A 22231-nucleotide genomic window follows, 5' to 3' on the forward strand; every position below is an offset into this window, starting at 1 on the left:
AGACAGTAAACTGGAAAAATCTATTAACAGGTAAAGCAACAGAGAATCAGCGGGAAATGTTCAAAAAAGAATTGTGATACAGAAGCAGTTTACACCCCTAAAGGGCAAGAGTTCTACTTGTCAAAAAAGACAGCCATGGATAAATGAAGTGGTAAGAGGCAACATAAATCTAAAAGAAAAAGCATACAAAAATGAAAAAATAGCACAGATCCTAGCAATTGGGAAAGATACAAAGCAGATAATAAGAGCTATAATAAAAGAGATTATGAAAATAAATATTGTGGCTACAAGAAATGTTCAGAGGTTAGGAATTCTGTGGCGAGTAACTCACTTCCTGCCTCCCAAAAGCCTGTCCACCATCTACAAGGCACAAGTCAGGAACATGATGGAATACTCTCCACTTGCCTGGATGCGAAGCTTGATACCACCGAAAACAAAGCAGCCGACTTGATCAACACCCCATCCACCACCGTAAAAAAACATTCACTCCACCACTGACATACAGTGGCAACAGTGTGCACCATATATAAGCTGCACTACAGCAACTCACAAGCCTCCTTCGACAGCACCTTCCAAACCCGCGATCTCTACCACCTAGAAGGACAAGGGCAGAAGATGCATAGGAATACCACCACCCGCAAGTTCCCCTCCAAGCCACACATCATCCTGACTTGGAAATATATCACCATTCCTTCACTGTCACCAGGTTAAAATCCTGGAACTCCCTTCCTAACGGCATTGTGGGTGTACCTACAACACATGAACTACAGCAGTTCAATGCAACAGCTCACCATCACCTTCTCAAGGGCAACTACAGAGGGGCAACAAATGACGCCCATAAACCCATAAAAGAAAAACATTGCACAAGGTTAAATCAACAGTAAAATTTTTTACAATTATCAGGAAAAAGAGTTGTCAGAAGCAATCTGGTCTCCTTGAAACCTGATAATGGTGATGCTGCCAATGAAAATAAGGAAATGGTGAAAATGCTGAATAATTACTTTGCATCAGTATTCACAGTGGAGGAAGAGTTCAGCACATAAGACATCCAGGGCTATCGAATAAGGAACAGGGACTCATTTTAACATAAGCAAGATAGGAGTAAGCAAAATTAATGGTAAAGAGCAACAAATCCCAAGGATGAGGTGATTTCCATCCTAGGGTTTCTAAAGTAGGTCAGAACATGGGAAGATTATAGTTATATCATCTGGAAGTTCTCTTGATTTTGGAACCATTCCTTTAAATTGGAAAATTGTGCATGCCATTCAGCAACTTGAGAAAGGAGAGAGGGGGAAACCAGAGAATTATAAGTCAGCTAGCCTAACTTCTGTTGCCAGGAAATTGCTAGGATTTCTAAATTAAGTGTTGGGTGACCAAGCACCTTGAAAATTTTCAGTTAATCAAAGTGACCCAACATGAATAAAAGATAGGTCACACTTGACGAATCTGATCAAATTTTTTTGAAGAGGTGGCTAAAGTATTGGACAAGGAAATATCCAAAGATGTAATTTAAATGGGCTTCCAGAAGGCATTTGATAAAGTGCCTCATAAGAGACATTTAGCTATAGGTGAAGCATATGGACTTGAAGGTAAATTGGTCTATTTGGTTACTGAGAAATCGTCATGTCGGCAAGAGCTAAATTGTGATGACAATACAAATAAAACAAATAATCATAATTCATAACATAGATATGGACAATTAAAATAAATGTAAAATAAATATTGACATGGTTAGGAAACTGGTTGAGAAGGACAGAGTGCAGGGATAATGGGTAGATAACGCAGATCGCATCATGTAAGCCAACCTCTGAAGCTTCGAAAAATCCTTCCAAAAATAGGAACTGCCAGTGTTGGTGTCTGTAGTCACTATTTTTAAAAGTGGGAGAAAAACATAACCCCAGTAATTCAAATTAAATCAACGTATCACTTTTTATTTAATGAAATAATTCTACAAGGATAGTTTGAACCACAATCGTAACATGTTGAAAACAGTCTAATTCATTGTCTTTGGCATGCAACACAAAGAGTTCATTAAATTCACCCTGAGTCACTTCGACGATGGCATCATCATAAGGGTGCCACTCTGGATCAGGTGTGGTACTTTTGGTTTCATAATCATCCTTCCACAACTAATCATCTTCCTCACCATTCATTGAATTGGATATTTATATTTTTTGAACAACCTGATGACAGTTTGCCCATTAATAACATCCCACAATTTGATGAGAAACCACACAAAACATCAGGCAGGGCTGCATGCATATTTCCACTCATTCTGGAGGTCTTTTCTCCATCAGCCATCCACCTATTCCATTTGGCGCAACCATGTTCCTTGAATGGCTTGTTGAGGCATGCATCCAAAGGTTGAACTAAGGATGCTAGACACCCTGGTATAACTGCAACTTGGGCATTGTTTCTTTGCAGGCCCTCCTGATCTCATCAGTTATATGGGATCTGAACATGTTCCACACTAATAAGCTCCGTTCTTTGCACAGGCCACTGGGATACTGATTCCACACTTTATTGATCCACAACTTCACCCCATCCTCATCCATCCAACTGCGTTCATGGACATACACAAAAATTCCTGCAGGGAACTTGATTCTGGGCATAGTTTTGCCTTTGAAAATTACCATAGACTTTAATTTTGTTCCATCGGTCATGCAGGCTAGTACCACTGTGAGTCTTGTCTTCTCATGACCTGTCATTTCCACTAGGGCTGAATTTGAACCTTTCCATTCCACAGTGCTGTTGCTGGGCATATCAAAATTGACATTTCATCCATGTTACCAATGTGAATAACAGGTACTTGCGTTTTTGCTGCTGTCTGATTGCTGGAAACTGGTAATTTTGGTATCAAGGTCTTTTGGTAGTCTCCAAGCGATCTTGGTCTTCTTCTGCAACACTGGATACTTTTGTTCCATAAAGCAGCTATACCAACTAACTGTTGCGCTGAAATCTTTGTTGGACTCAGGATTTTATCTGGCCCACTCAAATGCAGATATATGAATTGCATTTCTGGGAACAATGTACCCGTTCTGATATTTTGAGGATCCATTCCAATACATGCTTGAAGATCAGGCCGATGGCTGGTCCCTGCTCTCATGGCATATTTGATCTTAAGTATCTTCTTCAGGGTGGATTCCTTCTTCCTTTCTCGGATCAGTTTTTCCACTAACAACAAATTCTTTCGTTGCAGCACAGTTACTTGACAAGTTAGCAAGCGTAATGACTTATAGCTTGAAACCAGCTTCACAATTCATTCATTCTGCATGAGGGCCCATTTCTGTTTGTAAATGACCATACACAGTCTGATCTGTGGGGGTGTGTTTTAAACTCCCTCACATTTCTTGGCAACACGGTCTGTATCACCTGCTTGATCCGATGCGCCAACTTATCAGGCATGTAGACCCTAAACACTCATTTGCGACCGGAAAAATTGAGACCAACACCTAATGCGAGTATAGCCCTGAACATGCATTTATGAAAAACGGGGACATCGAGTTATAGAGCAATTTAGGTCTAAACATGCATTTTGGTGTCGAAAAAATGGGGTCATCTTACATGCCAGGTCAACCTGTTTGCCACGATCTACGGTACCCTACGGAACAATTGGCAGAATGTGGCTCATAGTGTTCCACAAGGATCAGTGTTGGTGCCTCAACAATTTACTGTATTAACGAGAGAAAGCTACATGCTCAAGTTTGCAGATGACACAAAGATAATTGGCATTGTATGCAATGTAGACGGAAGCACAAAACTGCAGAGACAAATTAAATGAATGGGCAAAACTGCGCAAATGGGATTTCAAGGTAGGCATACATGAGATCATCCACTTTGTACCAACAAAGGACAGAACAGGATAATTTCTAAGTGGTGAAGGCTAGAAACAATGGAGATCCAAAGAGACTAGGGGTCCAGGTACAAAAGCATTAAAATGATATGAAGAAGTTCAGAAAATAATCAGAAAGGTTAATGGAATGCTTATCTTTACAAACCAAATCTGAAGGACTGAGAGTGGCTCTGTCTTTAGGAAGCATATAATGTTGTTGGAGGGATGAGTAGATTAACCAGAATAATCGCTAGAGTGTTGAATGAATACTTCACATCTGTCTTCGCCCAAGAGAATGAGGATGAAGGTATGGAACTTGGGGAGAGAGACTGCGAGGTTTTTCAGCAATTTGATATAGGGGGTGACAAGGTGTTGGCAGGCTTAAAAGTGGACAAATCTCCAGGTCTGGATAATTTGTATCCCAGACTGCTGAGGGAGGCAAGGGAGGAGGTCGCAGGGGCTCTGACCCAAATTTTTAATTCCTCTCTGGTCACGGGGGAGGTGCCACAGGACTGGAGAACTGCTAATGTGGTTCCGCTATTTAAGAAGGGTTGTAGAGATAAGCCAGGGAACTACAGGTCAGTGAGTCTCATGTCAGTGGTAGGGAAACTATTGGAGAAAATTCTGAAGGAGAGAATCTATCTCCACTTGGAGAGGCAAGGTTTGATCAGGGATAGTCAGCATGGCTTTGTCAGAGGGAAATCATGCCTAACAAATTTGATTGAATTTTTTGAAGAGGTGGCCAGGTGTGTAGATGAGGGTAGTGCAGTTGATGTAGTTTATATGGGTTTCAGCAAAGCCTTTGACAAAGCTTTATAAGTCTCCCCACATGGGAGACTTATAAAGAAGGCAAATGCACATGGGATACAGGGTAATTTGATAAAGTGGATTTAAAATTGGTTTAGTTATAGGAGACAGAGGGTGATGACAGAAGGATGCTATAGTGACTGGAAGCCAGTGTGCAGTAGCGTACCACAGGGATCTGTGCTGGGTCCCCTATTATTTGTCAATTATATAAACAACATAGATGACTATATGGGGGGTAGGATTAGTAAGTTTGCGGATGACACAAAGATTGGCCAGGTGGTTAACAGTGAGGTTGAGTGTCTTGGGCTACAGGAAGATATAGACGGGATGATCCAATGGGTAGATAAGTGGCAGATGGAATTTAACCCTGAAAAATGAGGTGATACACTTTGGAAGTAGTAATTTGACAAGAAAGTATTCAATGAACGGCATGACACTAGGAAGTTCTAAAGAACAAAGGGATCTTGGCGTGTGTGTCCATAGATCTCTGAAGGCGGAGGGGCATGTTAGTGGGGTGGTGAAAAAGGCATATGGGACACTTGCCTTTATCAATCGAGGCATAGATTACAGAAGTAGGGAGGTCATGTTGGAGTTGTATAGAACCTTGGTGAGGCCACAGCTGGAGTAGTGTGTGCAGTTCTGGTCGCCACATTATAGGAAGGATGTGATTACACTGGAGGGGGTGCAGAGGAGATTCACCAGGATGTTGCCTGGGATGAAGAGAGGTTGGATAGACTTGGGTTGTTTTTGTTGGAGCAGAGAAGACTGAGGGGCGACCTGATCAAGGTGTACAAGATTATAAGGGGCATGGACAGGGTGGATAGGGAGCAGCTGTTCCCCTTAGTTGAAGGGTCAGTCACAAGGGGACATAAGTTCAAGGTGAGGGGCAGGAGGTTTAGGGGGGATGTGAGGAAAAACTTTTTTACCCAGAGGGTGGTGACGGTCTGGAATGCACTGCCTGGGAGGGTGGTGGAGGCAGGTTGCCTCACATCCTTTAAAAAGTACCTGGATGAGCACTTGGCACATCATAACATTCAAGGCTATGGGCCAAGTGCTGGTAAATGGGATTAGGTAGGTAGGTCAGGGGTTTCTCATATGGAGAATCAGGTGCAGACTCGATGGGCCGAAGGGCCTCTTCTGCACTGTGACTCTGTGAAACCCTGAATTCAAAGGATGTTACAAGGAGAAATTACACAAACTAGGGCTGCATTCTCTGGAATTTAGAAATTTAAGGCGCTATTTGATAGAAGTTTTCAAGACATTTAAGAGAAACAAATTGCATTGATTGGCAGAAACTATTTCTGCTAGTTGGAGAGTCTCAGACTGGGGATACTATGAAAAAATTAGAGCCAGATATTTCAGGAACAAAGTTAGTAAACACTCTCATGCAAAGGGTGGTAAAAGTTTGGAACATTTCCACAAACAGCTATTGATTCTAGATAAATTGTTAATTTTAAAACAGAGTTTAATAGATTTTTGATAGCAAAGGGACATGAGGCAAGGCTGGGTACTTGGAAGTGAGGTCGCATATCGGCCATAATCTCACTGAACAGTAGAACAGGTTTGAGAGACTAAATGGCCCACTTCTATGTTCTTGAACCAATGAGATTTAAGGATTGAGAAAGAGGAACAATGGAGAAGTAAATGATAAAAAATACAATAAAATTAGGTATAAGAAAAAAAAGAGAAATGAAAGATTGAATTGAGAAAATATTTTTAAACATTTCTAAGAACAATTTACTATCTGTAGAAATGAGAGCCTACTATTTCAAATGCTCCCTTTCTGGGCCCGAAAGGTTGAGTGATATTGCAGGACCAGAAATCTAGTCATTAAAAAGGAACTTACACTGTTGTTACATATTCGCCAAACTTTCGGCGGTGGGTTTTGTTGGCAATTAAATGCACATACAGCAATTTCTTGAAACTCATGGAGGAAGTTGAAGGTCAGCTTTCATTTTCTCAAGGTGGAGTAGCACAAACCATCCAGCAACTTGCGGCATATGCATTAAACTTGTGATTACATTTGCAGCAAAACCTGGGCTGTTACATTGGATTGCATGGACCATAGGAGGTGTACCATAAATCGCAACATATAATCAATCCGGCATACAAGGCGACTCAATTTTTCTGGCTCCAAAAATTGTGTTTTTGCATGCATTTGTCATGTAAGTCGGCCCCCTCTTTTCAGCCACAACATGCTATACTCGCAGCAGTAGTCAACTTTTCATCCCATCAGTGCATGTTTTGCTTACCAGTACCTTATAACTGGGTGCAAGAGATCATGTAGGTGATACAGGCTACACTGCAAAGATGCGCAGGAGTTTAAGGCACGCCTACTCTTTGCGTTGGATGCCGTTACATTTCAAAATGTTGGCAATATAAATCGACCCCTTCTGGGGGTATTTTTCAAGGCTTCAAAGATCGATTTATATGCCGACATCTACCTACATCAATGGCTGAAAAAAGGCCACGCGTTGCCACACCAAGGTATCAGTGGTCAAGACCAGGGTGGAATCTTGAACACACACACAAATGTTTTCTCACTCTAAAAACGCACTCATTATAAAGTTGAATTTCACTGCAAACAGTTTGGACACATAGCTGTTATGTCTATTACAACTGGAATTGGTTTTATGCCAACATTTTTGGTAATTAATTTCAGGTAAAAAGTTGCAAATAACATTGTGATTCAAGAATTAATCGAGATCAGGTTTCCTCAACATTCCAAATATTTACACAAAAATCACAGCTCCTGTAGCGTATTCCTCATTCTTAGGATCAATAACACAAAGAACTGCAGCAATGGTATTTACTTTAGTATCCTTCTCTACCAAACACAGTATCCTCAAGTGGGTTACTATCTTTTGTACATGGAGGGTACCTCAAAAAGAAATCTGATTACCAGTCTTCATTATGGCATAAACTGTAGCTTGAAGTTCATCCTCTACATCAGATTGTCATCAATAGCAATGACAGCAACAACACTGGGTGTGTTACTATAGTGCAGATTCTGGGAGAATGATCCAGAGACATGAGAGCAAACCCCAACATGACAGGTGGAAAATTAAAATTTGTTTAATCAATCAAATCTGGAATAAAAAGCTGCTAGCAGTACTGGCGGCCAAGAAACTACAATATGTCATAAAAACCCATCTGATTCACTGTGTCATTTACAGATGGAAATCTGCTGGTCCAGTCTATATGCGATTATGTACCCACAGCAAATCGGTTGGTTCCTAATTGCCCTCTGAAATGACCAAGCAAGACACTCAGCTGTGTCATATTGCTACAAGAAACAATAAAACTGGATGGACTATGTGGCATCAACCTAGACACTGGGCATGATAAAGGCAAGCCTAACCCAGTTGACTCTACAAAGACCCTTCACTAACATCTAAGGACTTGCACCAAAATTAGGAGCTAACCTACTGTTAGGAAAGAGAGATAGTTTAAGTAAGTTATTTTTGTACTTGGGTGTGTTCGGAATAAGATATATCTTTAAGTTTGATTTGTATTTCTGTATTTGTGTTAAAAGGAGAAGTTGAGTTTTAGTTTCACTTTAAAAGATGCCAGCATTTTAATGAAGATCTTATGACTCTTGAAGGGGACTCAAAAGAAACGTAGACTAAAAACCTGGTGGCCAACACACATGCACGCACACACAAACTAAAAAAGTAGCTTGAATTCAGTTGGAAGCAATTGCCAGCTGAAGCAGCCTAGAAGGGACAGATAGGCAGTCATAAACCAAAGTTCAGTTGAAGCCAGGATTCCAGAAACAGCAGAGGGACAGGTAGCAAGTCCCAAACTGAAGTTGAAGCCAGCTGCCAGGGGAAGCTGGACAGGAGAGGAAACTGCAGAAGCAGGTTCCAGAAACTAAAGAAGAAAGTCCCCAAATCCAGGGAGGTGGAACAGGAAAAGTCCCACGAAGATAGTCCAGTCAAAGGACAAAGACAGGAATCTGGAAAAGGTCCTATTCTGTGGAAATGAAAGTAAGGAGCAGAGAGGAAGGTTCCAAGCTTAAAGAGAAGAAAGCTGCAGGATGCAGATTTAAAGCGATATAGGCGTGCAAGAAGCCAAAAGATCTAAGGAGATACTGAAGGCCTGTAACTCTTCACTATGAGCATGTGAAGCAGTGTTGTTTTGTTGGCATGGCTGAGTCAGTGAGAGAGTGTGCATAGAAGGAAGCTTGAATGCATGTGGCGACCCAGGGGAGAGGAACACCGGGAGGAGAGTTCGAAGCCCTGGAGGTAGACCCTTGCAGAAGGCGCCTGAGAGAAAGCATTGATTTGGGAGAAGATTCCAAAGCGAGTTCTTGGAGAGTGGAGATTGGAAACCCTCGGTGAAAGACGGACTTCAATGAGACCAGTTGGCTCACGGTGTGACAAGCATCTGGGGGGAGTTGAGGAGAGATCCATAGCATCTGTTTGGGGTGGCATCTGTCGCTTCCTTTCAGAGTGTGGTGTGCCTAACCACAGGTCATCTATTGGTTTACATGGACTGTGCACTATGAACATTAGGATATAAGATAGCTTTTGTAACTTGTGTTATCCTTACAAATCCATATGTATCTGCAAAGATATAGTTGTGAGTGAAGGAGTATTGTAATATAGTTCATCTTTTGGTTGCTGAGTAAATATTTTTTCTTTTGTTAAAAGTTCATCAGCTGGCTCCTGTGACTCTGTTCAGCCACTCTCCACATATCTAAACAAAAAATAAAAGTTAGGATCCACCAAGCCAGGTTTCACCCTGAGATCAGGCTTGCCCAGTAGTAACATCAGCTGGGATCATACCACCACAGACTTCTCAAGGAACAGCCTGACAGTCATAATCACAGAATCATACCTCCCAGCCAATGTCCCAATCACCATTCCTGATTACGACCTGTCGACCAGCAGAAGACACCTACCAACGGTGGCAGCACAGTGATACACAATCAGGAGGGAGTGGCCCTGTGAGTGTTCAACATTGGCTTCAGGTTTCATGAAGCCTCAAGTCTTCAAGTCAAAGGAAATCTCCTGCTGATTACTACCTACCGCCCTCCCTTAGCTGATGAACCAGTACTCCATGTTGAACACAACCTGAAAGAAAAACTTGAGATAAAAAGGGTACAGAATGTGCACTGGGAGGGGAACTTCACCAGTGTCCACCAGCAGGAGTGGATTGGTAGCATAATTATTGACCGAATAAACAGAGTCCTATTGGACATAACTGCTAGACTGGGCCTGCAACACGTGATGAGAGAACCAAGATGACAAGGGGGAAAATCTACTTGGCCACATCCTCACCAATCTGCTGTCACAGAACTGTCCATGACAGAACTGGTCAGAGTGACCACCTCAGAGTCTCTATGGAGACTAAGCCCCGTCTTCACATTGAGAACATCCTCCATCGTGTTGTATGGCACTACCACAGTGTTAAATGGGATAGATTCTGAACAGATTTAGCAGCTCAAAGCTGGGCATCCATGAGGTGCTGTGGGCCATCAGTAGCAGCAGAACTGTACTGCACCACAATCTGCAACTTCCCTCACCCTACCATTAAGCCAGGGACCACCACCGGTTCAATGAAGGATAGGAGAGCATACCAGGAGGTACCCTAGGCATATCTAAAAATGAGGTGTCATGTGAAGCTACAATACAGGGCCACATACACGCTAATCAGCGAAAGCAGCACAGACATAGCTAAGTGATCCTACAACCAAAGATTCAGATCAAAGCTCTGCAGTCCGGACACATCCGATCACAAATGCTGGAGGACAATTAACCAAATAACAGGAGGAGCAGACTCCATGAACATCTCCATCCTCAATGATGGTGGATGATGAAAAGTGCTAAATACCAGAGTTCAGGTGAGAGTGACTGCCTTGAACATCATAATTGCATTTGATTGAATGTGGTATCAAGGAACCCTAATAAAACTGATGTCATGGGAATAGGGGAAAACTCTCCACTGGTGGAAGTTATACTAAGTACAAGGAAGGTGGTTGTGGTTGTTGGAGGTCATTCATCTCAGCCCCAGGACATCATTGCAGGAGTTATCACAGCAATGTTCTTGGCCCAACAGCTTCCCTCCATTGTAAGATCAGAAGTGGGGATGCTTGATGATTCCATAGCGTTCAGATTTATTTGTAACTCCTCAGGTAATGATGCAATCATGCCTGCACACTTCAAGATATGAATATCTCCAGGCTTAAGCCTGCTAAGTGGCAAGTAACATTCAAAACACAAGTGCCAGGCAATAACCAGCTTCAACAAGGGAGAGTCTAGTCACTCTGCTCGAATTTCAATGGCATTACCATTGCTGAATTCTCAAATATTATTAACCAGAACATTATACACACCTGCCACATAAATACTGTGGCTACAAGAGCAGGTCAAAAGCCGGGTATTCTGTGGTGACTGACTGACCTTCTAACTCCTCAAACCCTTTCAACCATCTACAAGGCACAAGTCAGGAATGTGATGGAATGCTCTCCACTTGCCTGGATAAGTGCAGTTCCAACAACACTCGAAGCTCGGCACCATCCAGGACAAAACAGCCACTTGACTTGCATCCCATCCACCTCCTTAAACAGTCACTTCTTCCACCACCAGTGCACTAGGGCCGCAATGTATACCATCTATAAGATGCACTTCAGCAACTCACCAAGGTTCCTTTGATAAGCACCTCTCAAACCCACAACCTACCATTGCCTAGAAGGACAAAGGTAGCAGATGCATGGGAACACCACACCTGCAGGTTTCCCCTTCAAGTCATGCACCTTTCTGGCTTGGAAATATATTATCCTTCCTTCATCATTGCTGGGTCAAAATCCTGGAACTCATTTCTATCAACACTGTGGGAATGCCTATATGACATGGACTGCAGCAGTTCACAATGGTGGCTCAACAGCACCTCCTGAAGGGCAATAAATGCTGGCCTCACCAGCAATACCCACATCCCACTAATGATTAAAAAAAACACTATTTATATAGCGTCTTTAAAGTAAGTGTTCCAAGGATTGTTATTAAACACAATTTGACACCGAGCTACATAAGGAGGTATCAGGGAAGATGACGAAAAGCTTGGTTAAAGAGGTAGGTTTTAAGAAACGTCTTAAAGGAAGGAGAGGAAGAGGGGTTTAGAAGAGGAATTCCAGAGCTTCAGCCCTTGCTGAAGACAGCCTAATTAAAATCGAGGATGCTCAAAAGGCCAAAATTGGAGAAGTGTAGATATCTCAGTGGACTTTAGAGCTGGCAGAAATTATAGATAGGGAAGCACGAGGCTACAGGTGGATTTGAAAACTAGGATGAGTGTTTTAAAACCAAGGCATTGCTTGACTAGGACTTAATGTAGGTTAGCAAGCAGAGTTAATAGGTGAATAGAATTTGGTGCAAGTTAGGACTCAGGCAGCCAAGCTGTGGATGACCTCGAGTTTGTAGGGTAGCAAGTGCTGGCCAGGAGTCTGCTGGACTAGTCAATTCTAGAAGTAGCAAAGAATCATGGCCTGACTTGACTTCAGAGGATAGCAAGACTCCCCAGATGTGGAGCTTAAGTGCACTGTTTGTCAAAGCTAGTTAGGGCAGCCCAAATAGGAACACAGGAGGAGTAGGCCATTTGGCTCTTTGAACCTGCTCCACCATTCAATAAGATCATGAATGACCTTGCTGTGGGCTCAACTCCACTTTCCTGTCTGCCCCCATAACCTCAGTCCCTTGTCCATCAAAAATTTGTCTAACTCTGCCTTGAATAAATTCAAAGATGCAGCCTCCGCTGCTTTCTTGGGAAGAGAAATGCACAGACTAACGACCTGCAGAGAAAAAACTTCTCACCTCAGACATAAATGGGAGACCTGTTATTCTCAAACTGTGTCCCTTAGTTCTAGTCTCTCCCACAAGTGGAAACATCCTCCCAGTATCTACCCTATAAAATATCCTGAGGAGACTTTGTGTTTCAATAAGATCACCTCTCATTCTTCTAAACTCCATCAGCCCTACCTGTTCAACTTTTCTTCACAGGATAAGCCCTTCATCCCAGGAATGAGTCAAATGAACCTTCTCTGTACTGCTTCTAAAGTAATAATATCTTTTTTCAAATGAGACCAAAACTGTATGCACTATTCCAGATGTGGTCTCACTAATGCCCTGTAAAGCTGCAGTAAAACTTCTGTACTTTTATATTCCATTCCCCTTGCAATAAACACCAACATTCTATTTGCCTTCCTAATCAATTGCTGTATCCGCATACTACCTTTTTATGATTATGTACCAGGACACCCAGATCCCCCTGTACCACTGAATTCTACAATCTCTCTCCATTTAGATAGTATACTGCTTTTCTATTCTCCCTGTCAAAGTGAACAAGTACAGATTTTCCCATGTTATACTCCACCTGCCAAATTTTTGCCCACTCACTTAACCTGTCTATACCCCTTTGCAGGCTCTCTACCTCCTCGAGCTTATTTTCCTACCTACCGTGGTGTCATTGGCAAATTTAGCTACCATTCATTTGGTCCCTTCATTCAAATCATTAATGTAGATTGTAAGTAGTTGAGCCCCAGCACTGATCCCTGTGACATCTCAATAGGTACAGCTTCCAACCCAAAAAAGACCCATTTATCCCTACCATCTGCTGCTTGAAAGCTAACCAATCCTTTATCAAATTGAAAGAAACATTGTATAAATCTGCAAAGATTAGTGGTAGGTCTGAAGATTGGTCAGATTTTAAGAACCAGCAAAGAATGGCTAAAAAGATAATAAAGAGGCAGAAAGCAGAGTATGAGAGAAAGCTAGCTAGTGATTACAAACAGATAAAGTTTCTACAAGTATTTAAATAGGAAAAGAGTAACTGAAACTCGTGTTGGTCCTCTAGGCAGTGTGTCTGAGGGAATTGACCCATGCTAATAGGTTAACCTTATGCCATGTTCTCTTTAGTAACCTTATGGAACGTTACCAAATGCCTTTTAGAAATCCAAGTACACCACATCTACAGATTTTCCCTTATCACCTTGCTTGTTACTTCCTCAAAAATCTCCAATAACTTAGTTAAACACGATTTTCCTTTCACAAAACCATGTTGACTCTGCCTGATCACATTATGATTTTCTAAGTATCCTGCTATAATCTCCATAACAATAGATTCTAGCAATTTCCCTATGATTAACTGGCCTGTAGTTTCCTGCTTTGTCTCCTTCCTTTCTTTCTTGAATAAAGGCTATTAGCTATTTGCCAATCCATTGGGAACCTTACAGAATCTAAGGAGGTTTGGAAGATTATAACCAAATGCATCTACTATCTCGGCACCAATTCTTTTAAGACCTAAGGATGCAGGCATCTGGTCCTGGGGACTTGTCAGCCTTTAGGTCTAATAGTTTTCCCAGCACCTTTTCCCTAATGATGCCGATTGTTTTAAGTTCCTCCTTCCTATTCACCTTTTGAGTTTCAAGTATTCTAATTCTTCTAGTGAAGATAGACATGAAGCACCTGTTCAATACCTCCACTATTTCCCTGTTTTCCATTATCAATTCCCCGAGACTCACTCTCTCTAGAGGACCAACTTGAGTTTTAGTTATTCTTTTCCTATTTAAATACTTATAGAAACCCTTAATATGTTTTTAAATCATGAGCTAGTTTTCTCTCATACTCTGCTTCTTGCCTCTTTATTATCTTTTTAGTCATTCTTTGCTGGTTCTTAAAATATGATCAATCTTTTGACCTACCTGTAATCGTAGCAGATTTGTACACAGTTTCTTTCAATTTAATACAATCCTTAAACCTCTTTTCAGTCACAGATGATGCATCCTTCTCAAAGGGTCTTTCTTTCTTATGGAGATAAATCTTTGAGTTATTAAATATCTCCTGAAAAGTCTGCCACTGCATCTCTACTGTCCTACCTTTTAACCTAGTTTCCCAGTTCTCTTTAGCCAGCTCTGCTTTTATACACACATAATTACTTTTATTCAGGTTTAAAACACCAGTCTTAGACCCATATTTCTGCCCATCAAACTGAATATGAAATTCTATCATATTATGATCACTGTCACCTAAAAGCTCCTTCACCATGAGGTTATTGATTAATCTTATCTCATTACCAGGTCCAGAATAGCCTGCTCCCTGGTTGGCTCCAGAATGTACTGCTCCAAGAAACTGCCCCACATACACTCGGTGAATTCATTTTCCAGGCCACTTTTTAATCTACATGTAGATTGGGCAGGTCAGACTGGCACTCATCCATGATTATTGTGGTACCTTTCTTACAAGCCCCATTTTTCTTCCTGTATACTCTGTCCCACAGTGTAACTTCTGTTAGGGGGCCTATAAACTACTGCCACAAACAATCTCTTACCTTTCCTATTTCTTATCACTACCCAAACTGATTCTACATCATGCTCTTTTGAGGTATTATCTCAGTATTGTATTAATGACATCCTTAATTAACAGAGCTACCCCATCACCTTTTCCTAGCTTCCTATCCTTTTCAAGATGCCAAATGCCCTTCAATATTCAGGTCCCAGCTTTGGTCACCCTGCAACTATGCCTCTGTGATGGCTATCAGGTCATACATATTTATTTCTATCTGTGCTAACAATTCATTAATTTTGTTACGAATGCTGCGCACATTCAGATACAGAGCTGTTAACTGTCATTTTACCATTTTTGCAATCTTTGGGCTTATCTGCTGGTGCACTCCTAAGTTTGTACTCTTTGTCCCTTCCTGCCACACACTGGTTATCTTTAACCAAATTGCTACCCCGTTCTGGTACCTTGTTGTCACTCTTTGATTCACTACATAAGACCATAAGACATAGGAGCAGAAATTAGGCCATTCGGCACACCGAGTCTGCTCCGCCATTCAATCTTGGCTGATAAGTTTCTCAACCCCATTCTCCCGCCTTCTCCCCGTAACCTTTGATCCCCTTGCCAATCAAGAACCTATCTATCTCAGTCTTAAATACACTCAATGACATGGCCTCCACAGCCTTCTGTGGCAATGAATTCCATAGATTCACCACTGTCTGGCTAAAAAAGTTTCTCCTCATCTCTATTCTAAAAGGTCTTCCCTTTACTCTGAGGCTGTGCCCTCGGGTCCTCTTATATGATCCCTTCCCCCTCCACTATTTAGTTTAAAGCCCTCTCTACCACCATACTTATACGACTCACCAGAACACTGGTCCCAGCACGGTTCAGATGAAACCCATCCCAATGGTACAGCTCTCATTTTCTCCAGTACTGGTGCCAATGCCCCATTTCTCCCACACCAATCTTTGAGCCACTCATTAATCTCTCTAATCGTATTCACCCTACACCAATTTGCTCGTGGCTCAGGTAATGATCCAGAGATTATTATCTTTGAGGCTCTGCTTTTTAATTTAGCCCGTAGCTACTCATAATCCCTAAACAGAGCCTCTTTCCTAGTTCTACCGGTGTCGTTGGTACCAACGGGGACCATGACAACTGGATCTTCCCCCACTCCCACTGCAAGTTCCACTCCAGCTCCGAGCAGATATCCCGAACCCTGGCACTGGGCAGGCAACACAGCTGTGTGGACTCATGCTCTTGGCTCCAGAGAACTGTGTCAAACTCCCTGGACTATACTGTCCCCTACTACTACTATATTCTTATTAACTCCCCAACTCGAATGGTTTTCTGCATCATGGTGCCATCGTAAGTTCGCTCATCCATCTTGCAGCCCCCGCTTTCAGCCCACAGGCTGCAAGAACTTCAAACCTACTGGACAATTGGAAGGGTGGAGGCTCCTCCAATTCTACCTTTTCGACACCCGACCTGCCTCATTCACAATCACATCCTCTTTAACCACTGAACAAATCAGAAGACCATAACCTAAGGGGTGTGACTACCTCCTGGAACGAAGTGTCCAGGGAACGTTCCCCTTCCCTGATGCATTGCAGTGTCTGCAGCTCAGCCTCCAAATGATTCTATTGCTCAAACAGCAGAAACTCCAGGGTACTTTTCCTGCATTGGGTACTTTTTTTTTGCCTCTCCCAGGAAATTACAAGACTTCATGCTTTTTGATGGGGGCATGGGGTGCGAGGGTTTTAGTCATGGTGCTGCAGCAATCATGAATACAGGGCAAGCTTGGTGGAGCAGCTGGTCTTTTCCTACCTGTCAATTTCATATATTCACAAATGCCATGACCACCAAGCACCAGTGATGCTTGAGCCAAGTGCATGATCTCTCAGTGTTCTTACAAAGGTCCATAAGCCAGTCCATTGCAGCAGAATCACTGTGCAGACTAGCAGCTGAGACCTAATCACCTACAGGTTTGAGAGAAGCACCAGCATTTGGACCACAGAGAAAGAATTAACAAGGCAAGTGAGATAAATGGGCATCTGGTGATAAGAAACATCCTCAGAGAGAATGAAGACAAAGCTGTCCTGGGAGCTTAGGAGCAGAAGGAACCAGGTGATGAAGATCCAAAGTCAGAAGGGAAAGGGGTTTGAGAAAAAAGAAACTGAACAATATCAAACAATAACAGGATAGATTCAAATATCAATCACAGTTAACACTTCATCAATTTGTAGCATTTATTCAAGCAGCTTACTTATTGAAGTTGTCAAATAGCGACTAAACACCTATTACTGCCCAAAAAGCTGGAGCGCTTAATACACTTAATACATTGTAACTGGCTATGACTAAAATGGAAAATGGTTATCACCTTTTGAGCGATAGCCTGATTTAAACATGAACATCTTAAGTGGTGTAATATATAGATTATATACATATAAAGCCCCCTTTGTATTTGATCTATCAGGACTAAAGGACAGCATACAACAGTCAAATACAGTTTTTGTAAAGTATGATTCCATGCTCCAAAACAAATGGAAATTGCTCTGTACTCCAAAACGTTCATTGATTAAATGATATAAACCAGGCAAATGGAAGAGGAAGTCCAGGTGCATCATGCTGATACAGTTGGTATACCAAATGTGATGCTTATGATATTTCTGTATGATGTTCAAAACTGAATTAACTCAACAATCTGAAAGAACAAATGTGAGCAATGTGGAAAACAGCCCATCTCAATGAGAGGCTCAGAACACTGATAGATGGTATGATCAAAAAATGAATATTACAGAAGCAAGGCAAAAAAGGACAAAAAATATGGAAAGAGGAACTAGGGGCTCTCAAGTCAGTCAGCAAGTTGCCTCGAAAAGTGATTAAGATATATTATAGAATCAAAGTTTCACCTATTATAGGAAACAAATACATAAATATACCCAAGCACCCAATTAAGCACTTAACTTTTATACATTAATCATGAACTCAATATGAATTCTTACCCTTTGAATAAACTTTTCCACACTCTGTACCACATGCTTGTAGAACTGCAATATAAAAGAGAAAATATTATAGCTTTGAAGATGGCAAGCAGGTTAGCAAAGTATTTAATAAATCATATGACATCCTGGACTTTTTACAAAGACAGAGAACAAAAGCCAGGAAATTACAGGAAATACTCAGCAGATCTGGTGCATATCTGTGGAGAGAGAAACAGAGTTAACGCCTCAGGTTGATGAACTTCATCAAGTCAGGAAAAAGTTACAGATGTAGCAGGTTTTGGGCAAGTACAGAGGCAGGAGAGAAAAAGAACTAAAGGGAAGGTCTGTGATAGGGTGGAAGGCAAGTGAGACCAAATGACAGATGGGCCAGTGGTGCAAGGCAAAGTGAGATGGTAATGGGACAAGTGAAGAAATAAAAGATGGATCCAGAGTAGGCATAAATAGAAAGCAGGATCATCACCAACAAATGCCATCACACAATAATAAAATCAAAAAATAAATAGCGGAAGAGGTTTCAATCTGAAATTGTTGAACTCCAAAAGGCTGTAAAGTGGCTAATCTAAAGATAAGGTATTTTCCTCGAGTTCATGTTGAGCTTTATTGGAAGTGTGTAGAAGGCTAAAGAGAGTGTAGTCAAAGTGGGAGTGGGACGGATAATTAAAATGACACAATGGCCGGAAGCTCAGTCACGATTTGACTGAATGATAGTACATTACAAAGCAGTCACCAAATCTGCATTTGATCTCCCCAATATAGAGGAGGCCTAATCGGAAACAACAAATAAGGTATACTAACATGACAGAAGTGCAAATGCTGTTTCACCTGAAGCGTGTGTTTGAGGCCTTGGGCTCTGAGGAGAGAGGAGGGAAAAATAGCAGATATTGTTTCTCCTGCTCTTGCAAAGGAAGGTGCCAGGAGAGGACAGGGTGTTAGGGGTGACTGAGGAATGGAGGGAACAGTCCTTTCTGAATGCCAAAGGGGGAGGGAAAAGAAAAGATGTGTTTGGTTGTAGCATCACACTAAGAGGTGAAAATGGCAGAGGATGATTCACTGAATATGGAGGCTGGTGGGGTGAGAGGTGAGGGCAAGGGGGAACTATACTATCGTTCTGGGAGTTTGTGAAGGGGCAAGAGCAGAAGTACATGAACTGGAATAGTCATAATCGAGGGCCCCATCAGCCACAGTTTTGGGTGGGGTGGGTGGAAGGTGTGCAGGGTAGTGGTGGTGGAATCCTTAGTTGGGGAAAAAGAAAGACCTATCAAAATCACTAGTATAAAAGGTGGTACTGTCAGAACAAATACAACAGAGACAGAGGTATTGGGAGAATGGAGGACTCCTTACAGGAACCGGGGCAGAAGGAAGTTTAACTAAGGTAGCTGTGGGAGTCAATACCTTAATAGTGGATATTAGTTGATAGCTGATCTACAGAAATGGAGACAGAAGACAAGGAGGGAAGGCGAGAGTCGGAGGTGAACCACATGGAAGTGAGGGAACGGCGGAAATTGGAAACAAAGTTGATTAAATTGTCCAGTTTTGGGGCAACAGTAGAAAACTACACCACTAGTGTAGGGGGAGGTGATGACATAATGGTTTTGTCATTGGACTAGTAATCCAGAGACCCAGGGTAATGCTCTGGGTTCAAATCCCAACACGGCAGATGGTGAAATTTGAATATAATAAAAATCTAATGATGACCATGAAACCATTGGCGGTTGTTGTAAAAACCCATCTGGTTCACGAACGTCCTTTAGGGAAGGAAATCTGCTGTCCTTGCCTTGTCTGGCCTACATGCGATTCCAGACCCATAGCAATGTGGTTGACTCTTAAAATGCCCTTTCAAATAGCCAAACAAGCTACTCCGTTGTAACAAACCGCTACAAAGTATCAAAAAAGGAATGAAACCGGATGGGCCATCCGGCATCGACCAAGGCACTGGAAACGACAATGGCAAACTCAGCCCTGTCGACCCTGCAAAGTGCTCCTCACTAACATCTGGGGGCTAGTGCCAAAATTGGGAGGGCTGTCTCACTGACTAGTCAAGCAACAGCCTGGCATAGTCATCCTCGCGGAATCAGATAAAGTCCAAGCCACCACCATCACCATCCCTGGGTATGTCCTGGGCAGAGGTGACGGCACAGTGGTATACAGTCCGGAGGGAGTTTCCCTGGGAGCCCTCAACATTGACTCTGGACCCCATGAAGTCTCATGGCATCAGGTCAAACATGGGCAAGGAAACTTCCTGCTGATTATCAAGTACTGCCCTCTCTCAGCTGATGAATCAGTGCTCCTCCATGTTGAACACCACTTGGAGGAAGCACTGAGTGTGGCAAGGGCGCAGAATGTACTCTGGGTGGAAGATTTCAATGTCCATCACCAAGAGTGGCTTGGTAGCACCACGACTGACTGAGCTGGCCGAATCCTAAAGGACATAGCTGCTAGACTGGGTCTGTGGCAGGTGGTGAGGGAACCAAGAGGGAAAAACATACTTGACCTCATCCTCACCAACCTGCCTGCCGCTAATGCATCTGTCCATGACAGTAGTGACCACCGCACAGTCCTTATGGAGACAAAGTCCTGCCTTCACACTGAGGATACCCTCCATCGTGTTGTGTGGCACCACCACCACCAATTTCGAACAGATCTAGCAACTCTCAAGACTGGGCATCCATGAGGAGCTGTGGGCCATCAGCAGCAGCAGCAGAATTATACTGGAACACAATCTATAATCTCATGGCCCAGCATATCCCCCGCTATAAGGTTACCATCAGGCCAGGGGATCAACCCTGGTTCAATGAACAGAAGATGTCAACCTGTTGAACCTATAACACAGGATTACTCGCATGTCAAACAGGATAAGCAGCAAGTGATGGACACAGCAATGCGATCCTACAACCAACGGATCAGATCTAAGCTCTGCAGTCCTGCCACATCCAGTCGTGTACGGTGGCAGACAATTAAACAACACACTGGAGGAGACTCCACAAATATCCCCAGCATACCAGTGCAAAAGGCTGAAGCATTTGCTACAATCTTCAGCCAGAAGTGCTGAGTGAATGATCCATTTCCACCTCCTCTGGAGGTCCCCAGCATCATAGACGTCAGTCTTCAGCTAATTCAATTCACTCCATGTGATATCAAGGAATGGCTGAAGGCACTGAATACTGCAAAGGCTTGGGTCTTGACAATATTCTGGCAATAGTACTGAAGACTTGTGCTCCAGAACTTGCCGCGCCCCTAGCCAAGCTGTTCCAGTACAAGTTACAAGGCTGGCATCTACCCAGCTATGTGGAAAATTGCCCAGGTATGTCCTGTACACAAAAAGCAGGACGAATCCAACCCTGCCAACTACCACCCCATCAGTCTATTCTCAATTATCAGCAACGTGACGGAATGGGTCATCAACAGTGCTATCAAGCAGCACTTGCTTGACAGCACTGTTGATAACCTGCTCACTGACGCCCAGTTTGGGTTCTGCCAGGGCCACTCAGCTCCCGACCTCATTACAGCCTTGGTTCACACATGGGCAAAACAGCTGAACTCCCAAGGGGGGGTGAGAGTGACTGCCCTTGACATCAAGGTAGCATTTGACTAAGTGTGGCATCAAGAAGCCCTAGCAAGACTGGAGTCACTGGGAATAAGGGTGAAAATTCTCCACTGCTTGGAGTCATACCTAGCACAAAGGAAGTTGGTTGTGGTTGTTGGAAGTCAGTCATCTCAGCTCCAGGACATCACTGCAGGAGTTCCTCAGGGTAGTATCCTCAGCCCAAAAATCTTCAGCTGCTTCATCAATGACCTTCCTTCCATCATAAGGTCAGAAGTGGGGATGTTTGCTGATGACTGCACAATGTTCAGCACCATTCGTGGCTCCTCAGATGCTGAAGCAGTTCATGTCCAAATGCAGCAAGACCTTGTCAGTATCCAGGCTTGGGCTGACAAATGGCAAGTAACATTCGTGCCACACAAGTGCCGGGCAATGACCATCTCCAACAAGAAAGAATCTAACCATCGCCCCTTGACGCTCAATGGCATTACCATCACTGAAACCCCCACTATCAACATCCTAGGGGTTACCATTGACCAGAAACTGAACAGGACTAGCCATATAAATACTGTGGCTACAAGAGGCTAGGTATCCTGGACAAGTGACTCACCTCCTGACTCCCCAAAGCCTGTCCACCATCTACAAGGCACAAGTCAGGAGTGTGATGGAATACTCCCCACTTGCCTGGATGAGTGCAGCCCCCACAATACTCAAGAAGCTTGACACCGTCCAGGACAAAGCAGCCCATTTGACTGCCACCACATCCACTCTC

At 42.9% G+C, this 22231-nt stretch overlaps 1 protein-coding gene across 2 annotated transcripts in view; it reads right to left on the reverse strand.

Moving 5' to 3' along the window:
- The window catches only part of scaf8 (SR-related CTD-associated factor 8), a 188678-nt gene that overhangs the window by 104366 nt on the left and 62081 nt on the right, over window positions 1-22231 (reverse strand). For both annotated transcript variants that reach the window (XM_078556867.1, XM_078556868.1), the window contains exon 3: window positions 17919-17963. In XM_078556867.1, coding sequence (XP_078412993.1) covers window positions 17919-17963 — 45 coding nt within the window. The remainder of the gene's footprint in view (window positions 1-17918; window positions 17964-22231) is intronic.

The sequence above is a fragment of the Cetorhinus maximus genome, chromosome 14 (genome assembly GCF_964194155.1).
Source record: "Cetorhinus maximus chromosome 14, sCetMax3.hap1.1, whole genome shotgun sequence".
In the NCBI taxonomy this organism is placed as follows: domain Eukaryota; kingdom Metazoa; phylum Chordata; class Chondrichthyes; order Lamniformes; family Cetorhinidae; genus Cetorhinus; species Cetorhinus maximus.